Source organism: Coregonus clupeaformis, chromosome 30, assembly GCF_020615455.1.
Source record: "Coregonus clupeaformis isolate EN_2021a chromosome 30, ASM2061545v1, whole genome shotgun sequence".
NCBI lineage: Eukaryota > Metazoa > Chordata > Actinopteri > Salmoniformes > Salmonidae > Coregonus > Coregonus clupeaformis.
In genome coordinates, this window is record NC_059221.1 from 24,692,414 (window position 1) to 24,705,742 (window position 13,329).

At 41.7% G+C, this 13,329-nt stretch overlaps 2 protein-coding genes and 1 long non-coding RNA gene across 5 annotated transcripts in view; 1 reads left to right on the top strand and 2 right to left on the bottom strand.

The window, feature by feature from the left end:
* The window catches only part of LOC121546056 (GRIP1-associated protein 1), an 89,393-nt gene extending 80,762 nt beyond the window's left edge, over positions 1 to 8,631 (bottom strand). For both annotated transcript variants that reach the window (XM_045209492.1, XM_041857061.2), the window contains exons 1-4: positions 7,238 to 8,631; positions 5,580 to 5,646; positions 5,236 to 5,297; positions 5,049 to 5,075 (exon numbers count right to left, since the gene is read on the bottom strand). In XM_045209492.1, the coding sequence (XP_045065427.1) occupies positions 5,049 to 5,075; positions 5,236 to 5,297; positions 5,580 to 5,646; positions 7,238 to 7,279 (198 nt within the window). In that variant the 5' untranslated portion in view covers positions 7,280 to 8,631. The remainder of the gene's footprint in view (positions 1 to 5,048; positions 5,076 to 5,235; positions 5,298 to 5,579; positions 5,647 to 7,237) is intronic.
* Positions 8,629 to 9,152, top strand: LOC121546576. The gene is made up of 2 exons (XR_006657660.1): positions 8,629 to 8,772; positions 8,904 to 9,152. It is a non-coding gene; the product is annotated as an uncharacterized LOC121546576 (long non-coding RNA).
* On the bottom strand, positions 8,789 to 10,622 carry LOC121546577 (putative nuclease HARBI1). Of its 2 annotated transcripts, XM_045209494.1 has the most exons (3): positions 9,675 to 10,622; positions 9,256 to 9,564; positions 8,789 to 9,027 (listed from the first exon to the last, which is right to left on the bottom strand). In XM_045209494.1, the coding sequence occupies exons 1-3, from the start codon at positions 10,385 to 10,387 to the stop codon at positions 8,985 to 8,987; spliced, it is 1,065 nt and encodes a 354-aa protein (XP_045065429.1). In that variant the 5' UTR covers positions 10,388 to 10,622; the 3' UTR covers positions 8,789 to 8,984. The 2 variants fall into 2 exon arrangements, with proteins under 2 accessions (XP_045065429.1, XP_045065428.1); XM_045209493.1 differs by having other exon boundaries at positions 8,789 to 9,564.
* Between the last annotated feature and the right edge of the window lie 2,707 nt (positions 10,623 to 13,329).

Genomic DNA, 13,329 nt, shown 5'->3' on the forward strand with positions numbered 1-13,329 from the left:
TGAGGTAATACAGTATATACATGTAGGTAGGGGTAAAAGTGACTAGGCAATCAGGATGTATAATAAACAGAGCAGCAGAAGCGTAAGTTAAGAGTGTGAAAGTGTGTGTATGCGTTGGAGTGTATGCATTGGATTGTGTGGCTAGAGTCTAGTGAGTGTGCCTCGAGCCAGTGCAACAACAAAAAAAATACATGGTAATATATACAGTACCAGTCAAAAGTTTGGACATACTTACACATTCAAGGGTTTTTCTTTATTTGTACTATTTTCAACATGGTAGATTAATAGTGAAGACATCTAAAATATGACATAACATATGGAATCATGTAGTAACCAAAAAAGTGTTAATCAAATCAACACATATTTTATATTTGAGATTCTTCAAAGTAGCCACCCTTTGCCTTGATGACAGCTTTGCACACACTCTTGACGTTCGCTCAACCAGCATCATGAGGAATGCTTTTCCAACAGTCTTGATGGAGTTCCAACATATGCTGAGTACTTGTTGGCTGCTTTTCCTTCACTCTGCGGTCCAACTCATCCCAAACCATCTCAATTGGGTTGAGGTCAGGTGATTGTGGATGCCAGGTCATCTGATGCAGCACTCCATCACTCCTTCTTGGTCAAATAGCCCTTACACAGCCTGGAGGTGTGTTTTGGGTCATTGTCCTGTTGAAAAACAAATTATAGTCCCACTAAGCGCAAACCAGATGGGATGGCGTATCGCTGCAGAATGCTGTGGTAGCCATGCTGTTTAAGTGTGCCTTGAATTATGAAAAAATCACTGACAGTGTCACCAGCAACGCACCCCCACAACATCACACCTCCTCCTCCATGCTTGACGGTGGGAACCACATGCAGAGATCATACGTTCATCTATTCTGTGTCACACAAAGACACGGAGGTTGGAACCAAAGATCTCAAATTTGGACTCATCAGACCAAAGGACAGATTTCCATCGTTCTAATGTCCATTGCTCATGTTTCTTGGCCCAAGCAAGTCTCTTCTTTTATTGGTGTCCTTTAGTAGTGGTTTCCTTGCAGCAAATCGACCATGAAGGCCTGATTCACAGTCTCCTCTGAACAGTTGATGTTGAGATGCGTCTGTTACTTTTATTTGGGCTGCAATTTCTGAGGTGCAGTTACAGTGGCTTGCGTAAGTTTTCAACCTCCTTGGCATTTTTCCTATTTTGTTGCCTTACAACCTGGAATTAAAATGGATTTTTGGGGGGTTTGTATCATTTGATTTACACAGCATGCCTACCACTTTGAAGATGCAAAATGTGTCTTTGGGTAAAACAAACAAGAAATAAGACAAAAAAACAAAAAACTGGGATGTTTGCCCATTCTTCAAGGCAAAACTGCTCCAGCTCCTTCAAGTTGGATGGGTTCTGCTGGTGTACAGCAATCTTTAAGTCCTACCACAGATTCTCAATTGGATTGAGGTCTGGGCTTTGACTAGGCCATTCCAAGACATTTAAATGTTTCCCCTTAAAACACTCAAGTGTTGCTTTAGCAGTATGCTTAGGGTCATTGTCCTACTGGAAGGTGAACCTCCGTCCCATTCTCAAGTCTCTGGAAGACTGAAACAGGTTTTCCTCAATATTTCCCTGTATTTAGCGCCATCCATAATTCCTTCAATTCTGACCAGTTTCCCAGTCCTTGCTGATGAAAAACATCCCCACAGCATGATACTGCCACCACCATGCTTCACTGTGGGGATGGTGTTCTCGGGGTGATGAGAAGTGTTGGATTTGCGCCAGACAGAACGTTTTTCTTGATGGCCAAAAAGCTCAATTTGAATCTCATCTGACCAGAGTACCTTCTTCCATATGTTTGGGGAGTCTCCCACATGTCTTTTGGCGAACACCAAACGTGTTTGCTTATTTTTTTCTTTAAGCAATGGCTTTTTCTGGCCACTCTTCCGTAAAGCCCAGCTCTGTGGAGTGTACGGCTTAAAGTGGTCCTATGGACAGATAATCCAATCTCCGCTGTGGAGCTTTGCAGCTCCTTCAGGGTTATATTTGGTCTCTTTGTTGCCCCTCTGATTAATGCCCTCCTTGCCTGGTCTGTGAGTTTTGGTGGGCGGCCCTCTCTTGGCAGGTTTGTTGTGGTGCCATATTCTTTTCATTTTTTAGTAATGGATTTAAATGGTGCTCCGTGGGATGTTCAAAGTTTCTGATATTTTTTTTGTAACCCAACCCTGATCTGCACTTCTCTGACCTGGTTGGAGAGCTCCTTTGTCTTCATGGTGCCGCTTGCTTGGTGGTCCCCTTGCTTAGTGGTGTTACAGACTCTGGGGCCTTTCAGAACAGGTCTGTATATACTGAGATCATGTGACACTTCAATAAGGTCCACCTGTGTGCAATCTAATTATGTGACTTCTGAAGGTAATTGGTTGCACCAGATCTTATTTAGGGGCTTCATAGCAAAGGAGGTGAATACGAATGCAAGCACCAATTTTCCGTTATTTATTTTTTAGAATTCTTTGAAACAAGTAATTTTTTTCATTTCACTTCACTAATTTGGACTATCTTGTGTATGTCCATTACATGAATTCCAAATAAAAGTCCATTTAAAATGACAGGTTGTAATGCAACAAAATAGGAAAAACGCCAAGGGGGATGAAGGCACTGTAAAACTGTAACTCTAATGAACTTATCCTCTGCAGAAGAGGTAACTCTGGGTTTTCCTTTCCTGTGGCGGTCCTCACGAGAGCCAGTTTCATCATAGCGCTTGATGGTTTTTGCGACTGCACTTGAAGAAATGTTCAAAGTTCTTGAAATGTTCCAGATTGACTGACCTTCATGTCTTAAAGTAATGATGGATTGTCGTTTCTCTTTGCTTATTTGAGCTGTTCTTGCCATAATATGGACTTTGTCCTTTACCAAATAGCGCTATCTTCTGTATACCACCCCTACCTTTTCACAACACAACTGGCTCAAACGCATTAAGGAAAGAAATTCCACAAATTAACTTTTAACAAGGCACACCTGTTAATTGAAATGCATTCCAGGTGACTACCTCATGAAGCTGGTTGAGAGAATGCCAAGGGTGTGCAAAGCTGTCATCAAGGCAAAGGGTGGCTACTTTGAAGACAAATATAACATTTATTTTGATTTGTTTAACACCTTTTTGGTTACTACATGACTCCATATGTGTTATTTCATAGTTTGATGTCTTCACTATAATTCTACAATGTAGAAAATAGTAAAAATAAAGAAAAACCCTTGAATGATTAGGTGTGTCCAAACTTTTCACTGGTGCTGTACATGTACAGTGCCTTGCAAATGTATTCATCCATCTTGGCGTTTTTCCGATTTTGTTGCATTACAACCTGTAATTTAAATTGATTTTTATTTGGATTTCATGTAATGGACATACACAAAATAGTCCAAATTGGTGAAGTGAAATGAAAAAAATTACTTGTTTCAAAAAATTTGAAAACATAAATAACGGAAAAGTGGTGCGTGCATATGTATTCACCCCCTTTTCTATGAAGCCCCTAAATAAGATCTGATGCGACCAATTACTTTCAGAAGTCACATAATTAGTTAAATCAAGTCCACCTGTGTGCAGTCTAAGTGTCACATGATCTCAGTATATATACACACACACACCTGTTCTGAAAGGCCCCAGAGTCTGCAACACCACTAAGCAAGCGGCACCACCAAGCAAGCTGCACCATGAAGACCAAGGAGCTCTCCATACAGATCAGGGTTATAAAAAAATATACGAAACTTTGAACATCCCACTGAGCACCATTAAATCCATTATTAAAAAATGGAAAGAATGTGGCACCACAACAAACCTGCCAAGAGAGGGCCGCCCACCAAAACTCACAGACCAGGCAAGGAGGGCATTAATCAGAGAGGCAACAAAGAGACCAAACATAACCCTGAAGGAGCTGCAAAGCTCCACAGCGGAGATTAGAGTAACTGTCCATAGGACCACTTTAAGCTATACACGCCACAGAGCTGGGCTTTACGGAAGAGTGACCAGAAAAAAGCCATTGCTTAAAGAAAAAAATAATCAAACACGTTTGGTGTAAAAAATAAATAATAAAACTAAAAAATGTGTTCGCCAAAAGGCATGTGGGAGACTCCCCAATCATATGGAAGAAGGTACTCTGGTCAGATGAGATTCAAATTGAGCTTTTTGGCCATCAAGGAAAACGCTATGTCTGGCGCAAACCCAACACTTCTCATCACCCCGAGAACACCATCCCCACAGTGAAGCATGGTGGTGGCAGCATCATCATCATGCTGTGGGGATGTTTTTCATCAGCAAGGACTGGGAAACTGGTCAGAATTGAAGGAATGATGGATGGCGCTAAATACAGGGAAATTATTGAGGAAAACCTGTTTCAGTCTTCCAGAGACTTGAGAATGGGACGGAGGTTCACCTTCCAGTAGGACAATGACCCTAAGCATACTGCTAAAGCAACACTTGAGTGGTTTAAGGGGAAACATTTAAATGTATTGGAATGGCCTAGTCAAAGCCCAGACCTCAATCCAATTGAGAATCTGTGGTAGGACTTAAAGATTGCTGTACACCAGCAGAACCCATCCAACTTGAAGGAGCTGGAGCAGTTTTGCCTTGAAGAATGGGCAAACATCCCAGTGGCTAGATGTGCCAAGCTTATAGAGACATACCCCAAGAGACTTGCAGCTGTAATTGCTGCAAAAGGTGGCTCTACAAAGTATTGACTTTGGGGGGGTGAATAGTTATACACGCTCAAGTTTTCTGTTTTTCTGTCTTATTTCTTGTTTGTTTCACCCCAAAAAATATTTTGCATCATCAAAGTGGTAGGCATGTTGTGTAAATCAAATGATACAAACCCCCAGAAAAATCTATTTTAATTCCAGGTTGTAAGGCAACAAAATAGGAAAAATGCCAAGGGGGGTGAATACTTTCGCGAGCCACTGTAAACAGGAATATTAGTTATTATGGCATATAACATGTATAGCAAGCTAATGTTCATACTATCTTGTCAATATTCTTTTATAGACAGCTTTGAAAGAGTTTTAGAAGATGCAAGTAACCCACCTGAGCTTTCTTGCTTTTATTCAGAGCCTGAAGATAAAACAAAAAGAAAATTAGAAGAAGTCAAATCACAAACAAAGTGACCTTTTATTCTGTCTCAAACATGATGCCTTGAGTTTCAATGCATTGAACTCCACAACCCTATTATCACCGTTTATTTTTTATTTTTATGTTGATTAGCTTTCTATACCTTCTGTGCTTTGATGTAATCCTTCTCCAAGGTCACAGTCTTCTGACGAACAGCATTCAGCTCTGGAATAGAAATCAACAAAAATCTTGAAAATCTCCAGAGACTAGTATCTTCTTTTCAATCACTGAGACAGAACTAACCCATTTTGATGTTCGATACAGTGCATCACATGGGTTACTATAATACACACACTTGCATTAAGAGGGACACTAAATATGATGTCCATCCTGGAGTTGCATTGCAATGCTCATTTCATTTTAGCAGTAAATATTGATCCCAGTTCAAGGGCACCAACTGAGCTCCAGAACATATTTATATTATGAGCTGTTGCTGCTGCTGCTTACCAGCTGTGTTCTTCCGCAGGTCATCAGAAAGTTGGTAGTTCTGTGTCCTCAGCTCTAAAAGCTGAGCCTGGAGAACAAAAAAAAAGGTTATAAGAGGGGATTACATTGTACCAAAGCCTGTAGAAAGTAGTAGGTAAAAGTAAGTAAGCCTTTGACCAGTTAGCCTTGTCCGAGCCAGAACAGCCCATAGGGCAGGAGCCTATCTCCTGTTTCTGTAGGGTGAGGCAGCTTAATGTACACGTATACCCCCTGGACAAGACGCTAGTCTGTAGCAGGGCCTTACCCCCAGTCCATCTCCTTAATTCTGAGTGCCAAGCAGAGAGGCATCAGGTCCCATGTTGAGTCTTTGGTATGACTAGACCAGGGATGAAACCCTCAACCTTCCAATCTTAGGGCAGACACTAACCACAAGGCCACGGAGTTGGTTAAAGCTTGTATAAAGGGTCAACTTAATGAAACATTAAACATCTGACTGTACACTGCTTTGAATGTTAGCTAGGTGTGTTGATGACACAGACACAGTGCTTCAGTGTGTAATCAACTGATGTTTCACTTCAACATCACTAATGTGTTGACAGACTACTTTCATACTCTACAGTGCTTTCAATGTTAGCTGGGTGTGTTTATGACACCGTAATAAATGATAATTATTAGAGATGTACTAAACAAGGAACAGTAAAGTTTCTGTTCACATAATCTGATTCAGGTGACTTCAGATGAACAAGCAATGCATTATCTAGGCTAGCTAGCTTTGGGCACTATCTGGTTTGGAAAACTGAACACATCCATTATAATAACAGTGAATGGCATCCAGTCTCTAAAAGCTGCGAGCTAGCATTAGGATAACGTTGAATGACCAACCCCGTGACACATAATCACTCATGGAAAACTATTAGCTATGCTAAATTAACTAGCTAGCTAGTTATAGTTTTATAATAATAAGCCATTTAGCAGACGCTTTTATCCAAAGCGACTTACAGTCATATGGGCATACATTTTTACGTATGGGTGGTCCCGGGGATCGAACCCACTACCCTGGCGTTACAAGCGCCATGCTCTACCAATTGAGCTACAGAGGACCACAATTTTCACTGAATTGATTTATGAAAATGTTGACAAAGGGAGATAAGACAGCAAACAACTATCAGATACGGATGTCTGAAATCAATACCTAACATGAAGCTAACTTTACCATTAATAGCAGATTGTTATGAAGATTAAAGAAGACCAGCGTATGTAATGTCAAGCTAACTAGCTAGCCTAGCCATTTAAACTAGCTAGTTAACTTGCAAACTAGCTAGCTAGCTAACTAGCTAGATAGCTATTTAGCTAGCTGATGTTATTTGAACATTAATCAAACTATTGGGATTACCACATTTGCATGTTTGTATTGAATAATAAAACGATATGACCAAATACTTGAACTGCCTGTTGCTATTGGAAGAGCAATGACTGTTGACACTATCAACATAGCTAGCCACATCCCTGGGTTGCAATGTTGGCCTAGCTAGTAGGGGAAGTTACCGCGCATGCTTTTCCGTTCCGTAGTTTAGCTTTGGACTGGTTGACGGAAAATCCAATTTTCAGGAAATACTCGGAAAGTGACAGCAAATGTGAAACAACGGCCACTAAAAATGTACAGCTGTCAGCCTAGCTACCTGCATCCGATGGAACTCCTCCTCTGATAGTGCCTGCGCCATCTTCACTCAAGGAGCTAGGAAGGACTCTGGTGTTAGCGGAGGTCCTGTGTGGTAAAAGTCGTTTTGGAGAAGTGCGCTTGGGAATAGGCTACAATGTCATGCCATTCTGCATATCCTTATGGAAATCACGACGTAGTTGTATGGGAAATATACATGTATGGGACGACTTGGCTTTTAGATGAGGGAGGAAGTGCACTATCACCATTTCCCCTAATCTAAACATTACTCCATAGCCAGGTATTGTCATTGCAATAATCACACCTGTCCAGTAGATGAAGTCCAGGGCCCGTATCCTTAAAGATTCTGAGAATCCTCTCAGAGAGCTCCTAACTTAACCTAAAAATTCCTTGCCAGGAGTTTTAGCTTAGAAGTGATTCCAGAACATTTTCAGTGAACTCTGAGCCAGGAATGGATGAAAAATCCTATCTTAGTGAGGAGGTGTGGTTGACCCCGTTGCTAGGTATGAGTCATCATTTCAAAAGCCGTGATTGGTTGATCCTACAAGTTTGATGAAAATGAACTTTTGGTGATAATGAGCAAAGGATGTACCCTCAAATCAATAAACATAATTATACACTCTAATCTTATGCAGACTATAATTGTAAATAATATTTCACATTCAAGAAAATATCTGGAAAATGAATAGTAAGCTGTAGGGGTTATAGCCTAACATTAGAATCTAAAATATGTGAAAACTTAAGCTCATTACACCCTGTTCAAATAATGATTTGTGTCTCATTTGCTCATATTAATATCCTAGCTGGCATATTTTGTACTTTCACTTCCATATGGACCCCATTGAAAACAAGATGGCCTATCTCAAGGGGCTGTCCTTAATGAAGTAGAAATTGCAACGTTACAACTCAGTGTGAACTTAACGAGGGTAACACAGCTCAGCTTTTAACAATGTCTGTGATTGCTGGCTGGTCTATTTATGAAGGCTTGTTAACAAATATCCTACAAACACAGAAAATGGAGAAAAAAGGAATCGCAAGCCGAACTGGACTGAGGAGCAAGGTTTGTTGCTGGCCCAGTTGGTGAACGAACATAAAGGTATGTTACGAGGAAAATTTGGCCCAACTGTCACTAGCCAAGGCAAGAGGCGCGCCTGGGACACAATATCCCAAACAATCAATGCCTCTTTTCCACTGGTGGTGCGGACAGGCGACGATTGTGAGAAAAGGTGGTATGTGCTGCAGTCCAAGGCAAAAGATGAGATTGCAGCACACAAGCGGGAATCCTCACTCACAGGTGAGCAAAATACTATGGCCTACCACATAATCTGGCAATTTGCTCCTGCTGGCAAAGTTAATTTACATGCCTAAGTACTGTGTTCATTGACTGTTTCTTTCTAGGGGTGGACCACCTGCAAAGCGGCTGTCCCAGGTGGCCGACACTGTCTTTCAAGTCCTGGGACACTCTGAGGTCAGTGTCACCGGGCTGCCAACAGGCATTGACACGTCAATGATGCAGGCCCTTGAAATGCAGCAAAGGTAGGACACAGGGTTATTCATATCAACAGTGTTTATTCATTGCAGAAGCCATTTCATGTGTTATCCATGCTCATTGTATTAAATTAATTTAATCAAAACAATAATTAAACTAGGCCTATGTATTTCTGTAGCATGGAGCCATCACAAGAACCGGGCCCATCAAGTTTGCCGCCTGAACCATCTGCAGCTGCTACTCAGGATAGCCCGGCGGATCAAACACCATTCCCATCCGCAGCACCTGCTCCGTCAGCATCCCTGCAGGAGAGAAGATTGCAACTCACAATTGATGTGTTTGAACAACAAAAAAAAGTCCTTTCCCTTCAGGAGGAGTACTACCGCCTTAAAATTGAACACCTAAAAAATAAACCATTTAGAGATTGTGTTCTGTGTCTTGCATTTAACAGTTGCAGGTGATGTGCAGTAAAACTGTGGTAGTTCTTAATACCATCACAAGTTCTCAAATGACATGGGGCTACAGCTTGCCTGAAATGTAAATTTGTGAAGTTTGCCCTGTAAGGCAGTCCACTCTGGGCTAGGTTCCCCTGTGGAATGTGAATATCTTCTTCACCACCATCCTCATCGTTGTCTCCATCCTCATCCTCATCCTCATCGCCATCCTCCAGAGGTTCTGCAATCTGTCTAACCTTGCAAATATTGTGTAATATTGCACAGGCTATGATGAGTTTGCTGACTTTTTCAGGCCTCAGCCGCACCTCTCCGTGGAGAACATGAAAGCGCCTCTTAAGCTGGCCTATGCCACGCTCCACCACCGCTCTTGTTGTCTTGTGGGCCCTACAATAGAATACAGACCTTTAATTATTTGATGGAAATATTGCACTACTTGGATGCTCTAACATATTGCTTGCATTTCATTTCCATGATTTTTGTATTGTTTGGCTTACCTGTTATAGTTTAGTTGGGGCCCTTGGCGTGGCTGGAGGTAAGGTGTAAGGAGCCATGGTTTGCATGGGTAGCCACTGTCCCCTAACAAGTGGCAATTAGCTGGCACATAGCGTCTCTCAAAAAGCTGTCTGATGCCACTCTCGGAGAGCATTCTCGCATCATGTGTGGAGCCTGGCCATTTAGCCACAATGTCCAAAATCTTCCAGGCCGCATTGAACACTATTTGCACATTGATGCTGTGGAAACTCTTCCTGTTAACAAAGACAGCCTCGTCCTCTGATGGCGCAATTATTCTCACATGTGTTCCATCAATTACACCCACAACGCCAGGGAATCCTGCAATGTCCATAAATGCCCTTTTATGTGTGTGTAAAGTGCGGGCATCCAGCGGGAATGAAACAAATTGTGTCACAATATTAGGTTGTGACAAAGCTGTCAGTGTTTGGGTGATGACTCTGCTGACGGAGGATTGGGACAGACCCAAGTCATCACTGCTGCATTGTTGCATTTTCCCTGTTGCCAAATACCTCAGGGTTGTGATTACTTTCTTCTCCGGTGTAATAGCGTTGTGGCGTCGAGTTGGTGAAGTAATTGCATCTCTAAGGAGATCCACCACAAACATGATTCCTGCACGATCCAATCTGTAGCGTCTCAATAATTCCCTGTCATCCAGTGTTTGCAGGACATCTCTCCTGCCTCCTCTGTTGGCCATTTTGTGCAGCTGCTTAGGGTAACTCCTAAGCCACTAAAAGTCCTCTTCCCTGCTCTTAGCAGATCTCGCCTTAGGAGCCCTTTTAAGCGCTAGGACTCTTGAGGAATAGCTTTTATATTAACTGGGATTTTCGTGTCACTTTTAGGGGAAATTCTAAGAAAACGTCATGCCTCTGAGAATTTTCTTAGAATTTGGCCGCTAGGAGCCACTTTTTGCACAAAAATTCTTTAGAGATACGGGCCCAGATCCGTAACACACCGTGGAGGTGCGTCGAGCAGTGACTTACCAAGTGATTGTGAACTGCGAACTTATTGGTCCATTTTAATTAAGCCTTTGTTTGCTGTGATTGGTTGCATGTGTTATGACACTAATGGTTTGTTGGGCCTGATAGTTTGTATGATTGTGGCTAGTGGCTGGCTCGCAGTACAGCTCCATCTAGTAGTGGCGTCATGGATAACAGTTGTTGACAACTGTAGCATTTTAGCTAAGCCTATCCCCTTTCTTAACCTTATTATCCTAACCTGCTACTTTAATTCTACTATGCTGCATTTATTCTCCTAACCTGCTGTGTTAGTTATCCTAACCTGCTAAGTAAAGTAATGTCTGTCCGTAACTGGGTTAGGCTTAGCTAAAATGCTGCAGTTGTCAACAAACCATCAGTCTCAACAAACCATCAGTATCAACAAACCATCAGTATCAACAAACCATCAGTGTCAACAAACCATCAGTCTCAACAAACCATCAGTATCAACAAACCATCAGTGTCAACAAACCATCAGTCTCAACAAACCATCAGTATCAACAAACCATCAGTCTCAACAAACCATCAGTATCAACAAACCATCAGTCTCAACAAACCATCAGTCTCAACAAACCATCAGTATTGTCGTAGTAAATATGACCCATTTTAATGTTAGGAGCTTGTTTTCAATCAATGCTGTTCCTATGCAAGAACAATGGACAGAGCCAATATCTTCTCAAGGACAACACCCACGCCACAGGCCACAATCTGGTTGCTCCCCACGAGTCTTTCCTTTGAGAACATACACACATTCACACACACATCTCCATGCATACGCACACTCATCCTCATGCCTCACGAGTTACGCACACACACAAACTGCACTTCTTTCTACTGGTCGGGTGCCAAGGGCAGAGGACTCTGCCGTGCACCAAAGGGGCTTCTACTCTGGACAGAGCAGACCCGCCTCCTACGCCTCGGGAACCAATCAAGGGACTAGAAGAAGGACCCCTTCCTTTGTGTTACATTGTATAAAGTAATGCTGTAAACTCTGTTTTTTATCCCTTTTCAACTGTCTCCATAAGAGGCAACTGAATGGGTCCATGCATGTAGCTTGAGCAGTACCAGCTATCTCTGTTGTTTAATAAACTGCCTTTTGCTTAAGCATATTCCTCTCTGTCTAGCGTCGTTGGTTTGTACTTCCTCTCCTTATGGTTCCACCAACAGTATCAACAAACCATCAGTCTCAACAAACCATCAGTCTCAACAAACCATCAGTCTCAACAAACCATCAGTATCAACAAACCATCAGTATCAACAAACCATCAGTCTCAACAAACCATCAGTCTCAACAAACCATCAGTATCAACAAACCATCAGTATCAACAAACCATCAGTCTCAACAAACCATCAGTCTCAACAAACCATCAGTCTCAACAAACCATCAGTATCAACAAACCATCAGTCTCAACAAACCATCAGTATCAACAAACCATCAGTCTCAACAAACCATCAGTCTCAACAAACCATCAGTATCAACAAACCATCAGTCTCAACAAACCATCAGTCTCAACAAACCATCAGTCTCAACAAACCATCAGTATCAACAAACCATCAGTATCAACAAACCATCAGTCTCAACAAACCATCAGTCTCAACAAACCATCAGTATCAACAAACCATCAGTATCAACAAACCATCAGTCTCAACAAACCATCAGTATCAACAAACCATCAGTATCAACAAACCATCAGTATCAACAAACCATCAGTATCAACAAACCATCAGTCTCAACAAACCATCAGTCTCAACAAACCATCAGTATCAACAAACCATCAGTGTCAACAAACCATCAGTATCAACAAACCATCAGTATCAACAAACCATCAGTATCAACAAACCATCAGTCTCAACAAACCATCAGTCTCAACAAACCATCAGTATCAACAAACCATCAGTCTCAACAAACCATCAGTATCAACAAACCATCAGTCTCAACAAACCATCAGTATCAACAAACCATCAGTATCAACAAACCATCAGTCTCAACAAACCATCAGTATCAACAAACCATCAGTATCAACAAACCATCAGTCTCAACAAACCATCAGTCTCAACAAACCATCAGTCTCAACAAACCATCAGTATCAACAAACCATCAGTCTCAACAAACCATCAGTATCAACAAACCATCAGTCTCAACAAACCATCAGTATCAACAAACCATCAGTATCAACAAACCATCAGTCTCAACAAACCATCAGTATCAACAAACCATCAGTCTCAACAAACCATCAGTCTCAACAAACCATCAGTATCAACAAACCATCAGTGTCAACAAACCATCAGTATCAACAAACCATCAGTATCAACAAACCATCAGTCTCAACAAACCATCAGTATCAACAAACCATCAGTATCAACAAACCATCAGTATCAACAAACCATCAGTCTCAACAAACCATCAGTATCAACAAACCATCAGTCTCAACAAACCATCAGTATCAACAAACCATCAGTATCAACAAACCATCAGTCTCAACAAACCATCAGTATCAACAAACCATCAGTCTCAACAAACCATCAGTCTCAACAAACCATCAGTATCACCACACAGGTATGAGGAGAATACACCTCCACCTGTACTTACTATGGTGGTGCGTTTTCCAGAGGCAGAGGGAAAGTGTTGCACCAGCAATAG

What these genes read in the sequence shown, in the direction of transcription:
- LOC121546577 (XM_045209493.1), bottom strand. Translation starts at nt 10,387, where the DNA reads ATGGCCAACAGAGGAGGCAGGAGAGATGTCCTGCAAACACTGGATGAC. An exon ending in CCCCAACTAAACTATAACAG is followed by an intron (nt 9,565 to 9,674) that starts GTAAGCCAAACA and finishes ATTCTATTGTAG; the next exon opens with GGCCCACAAGACAACAAGAG.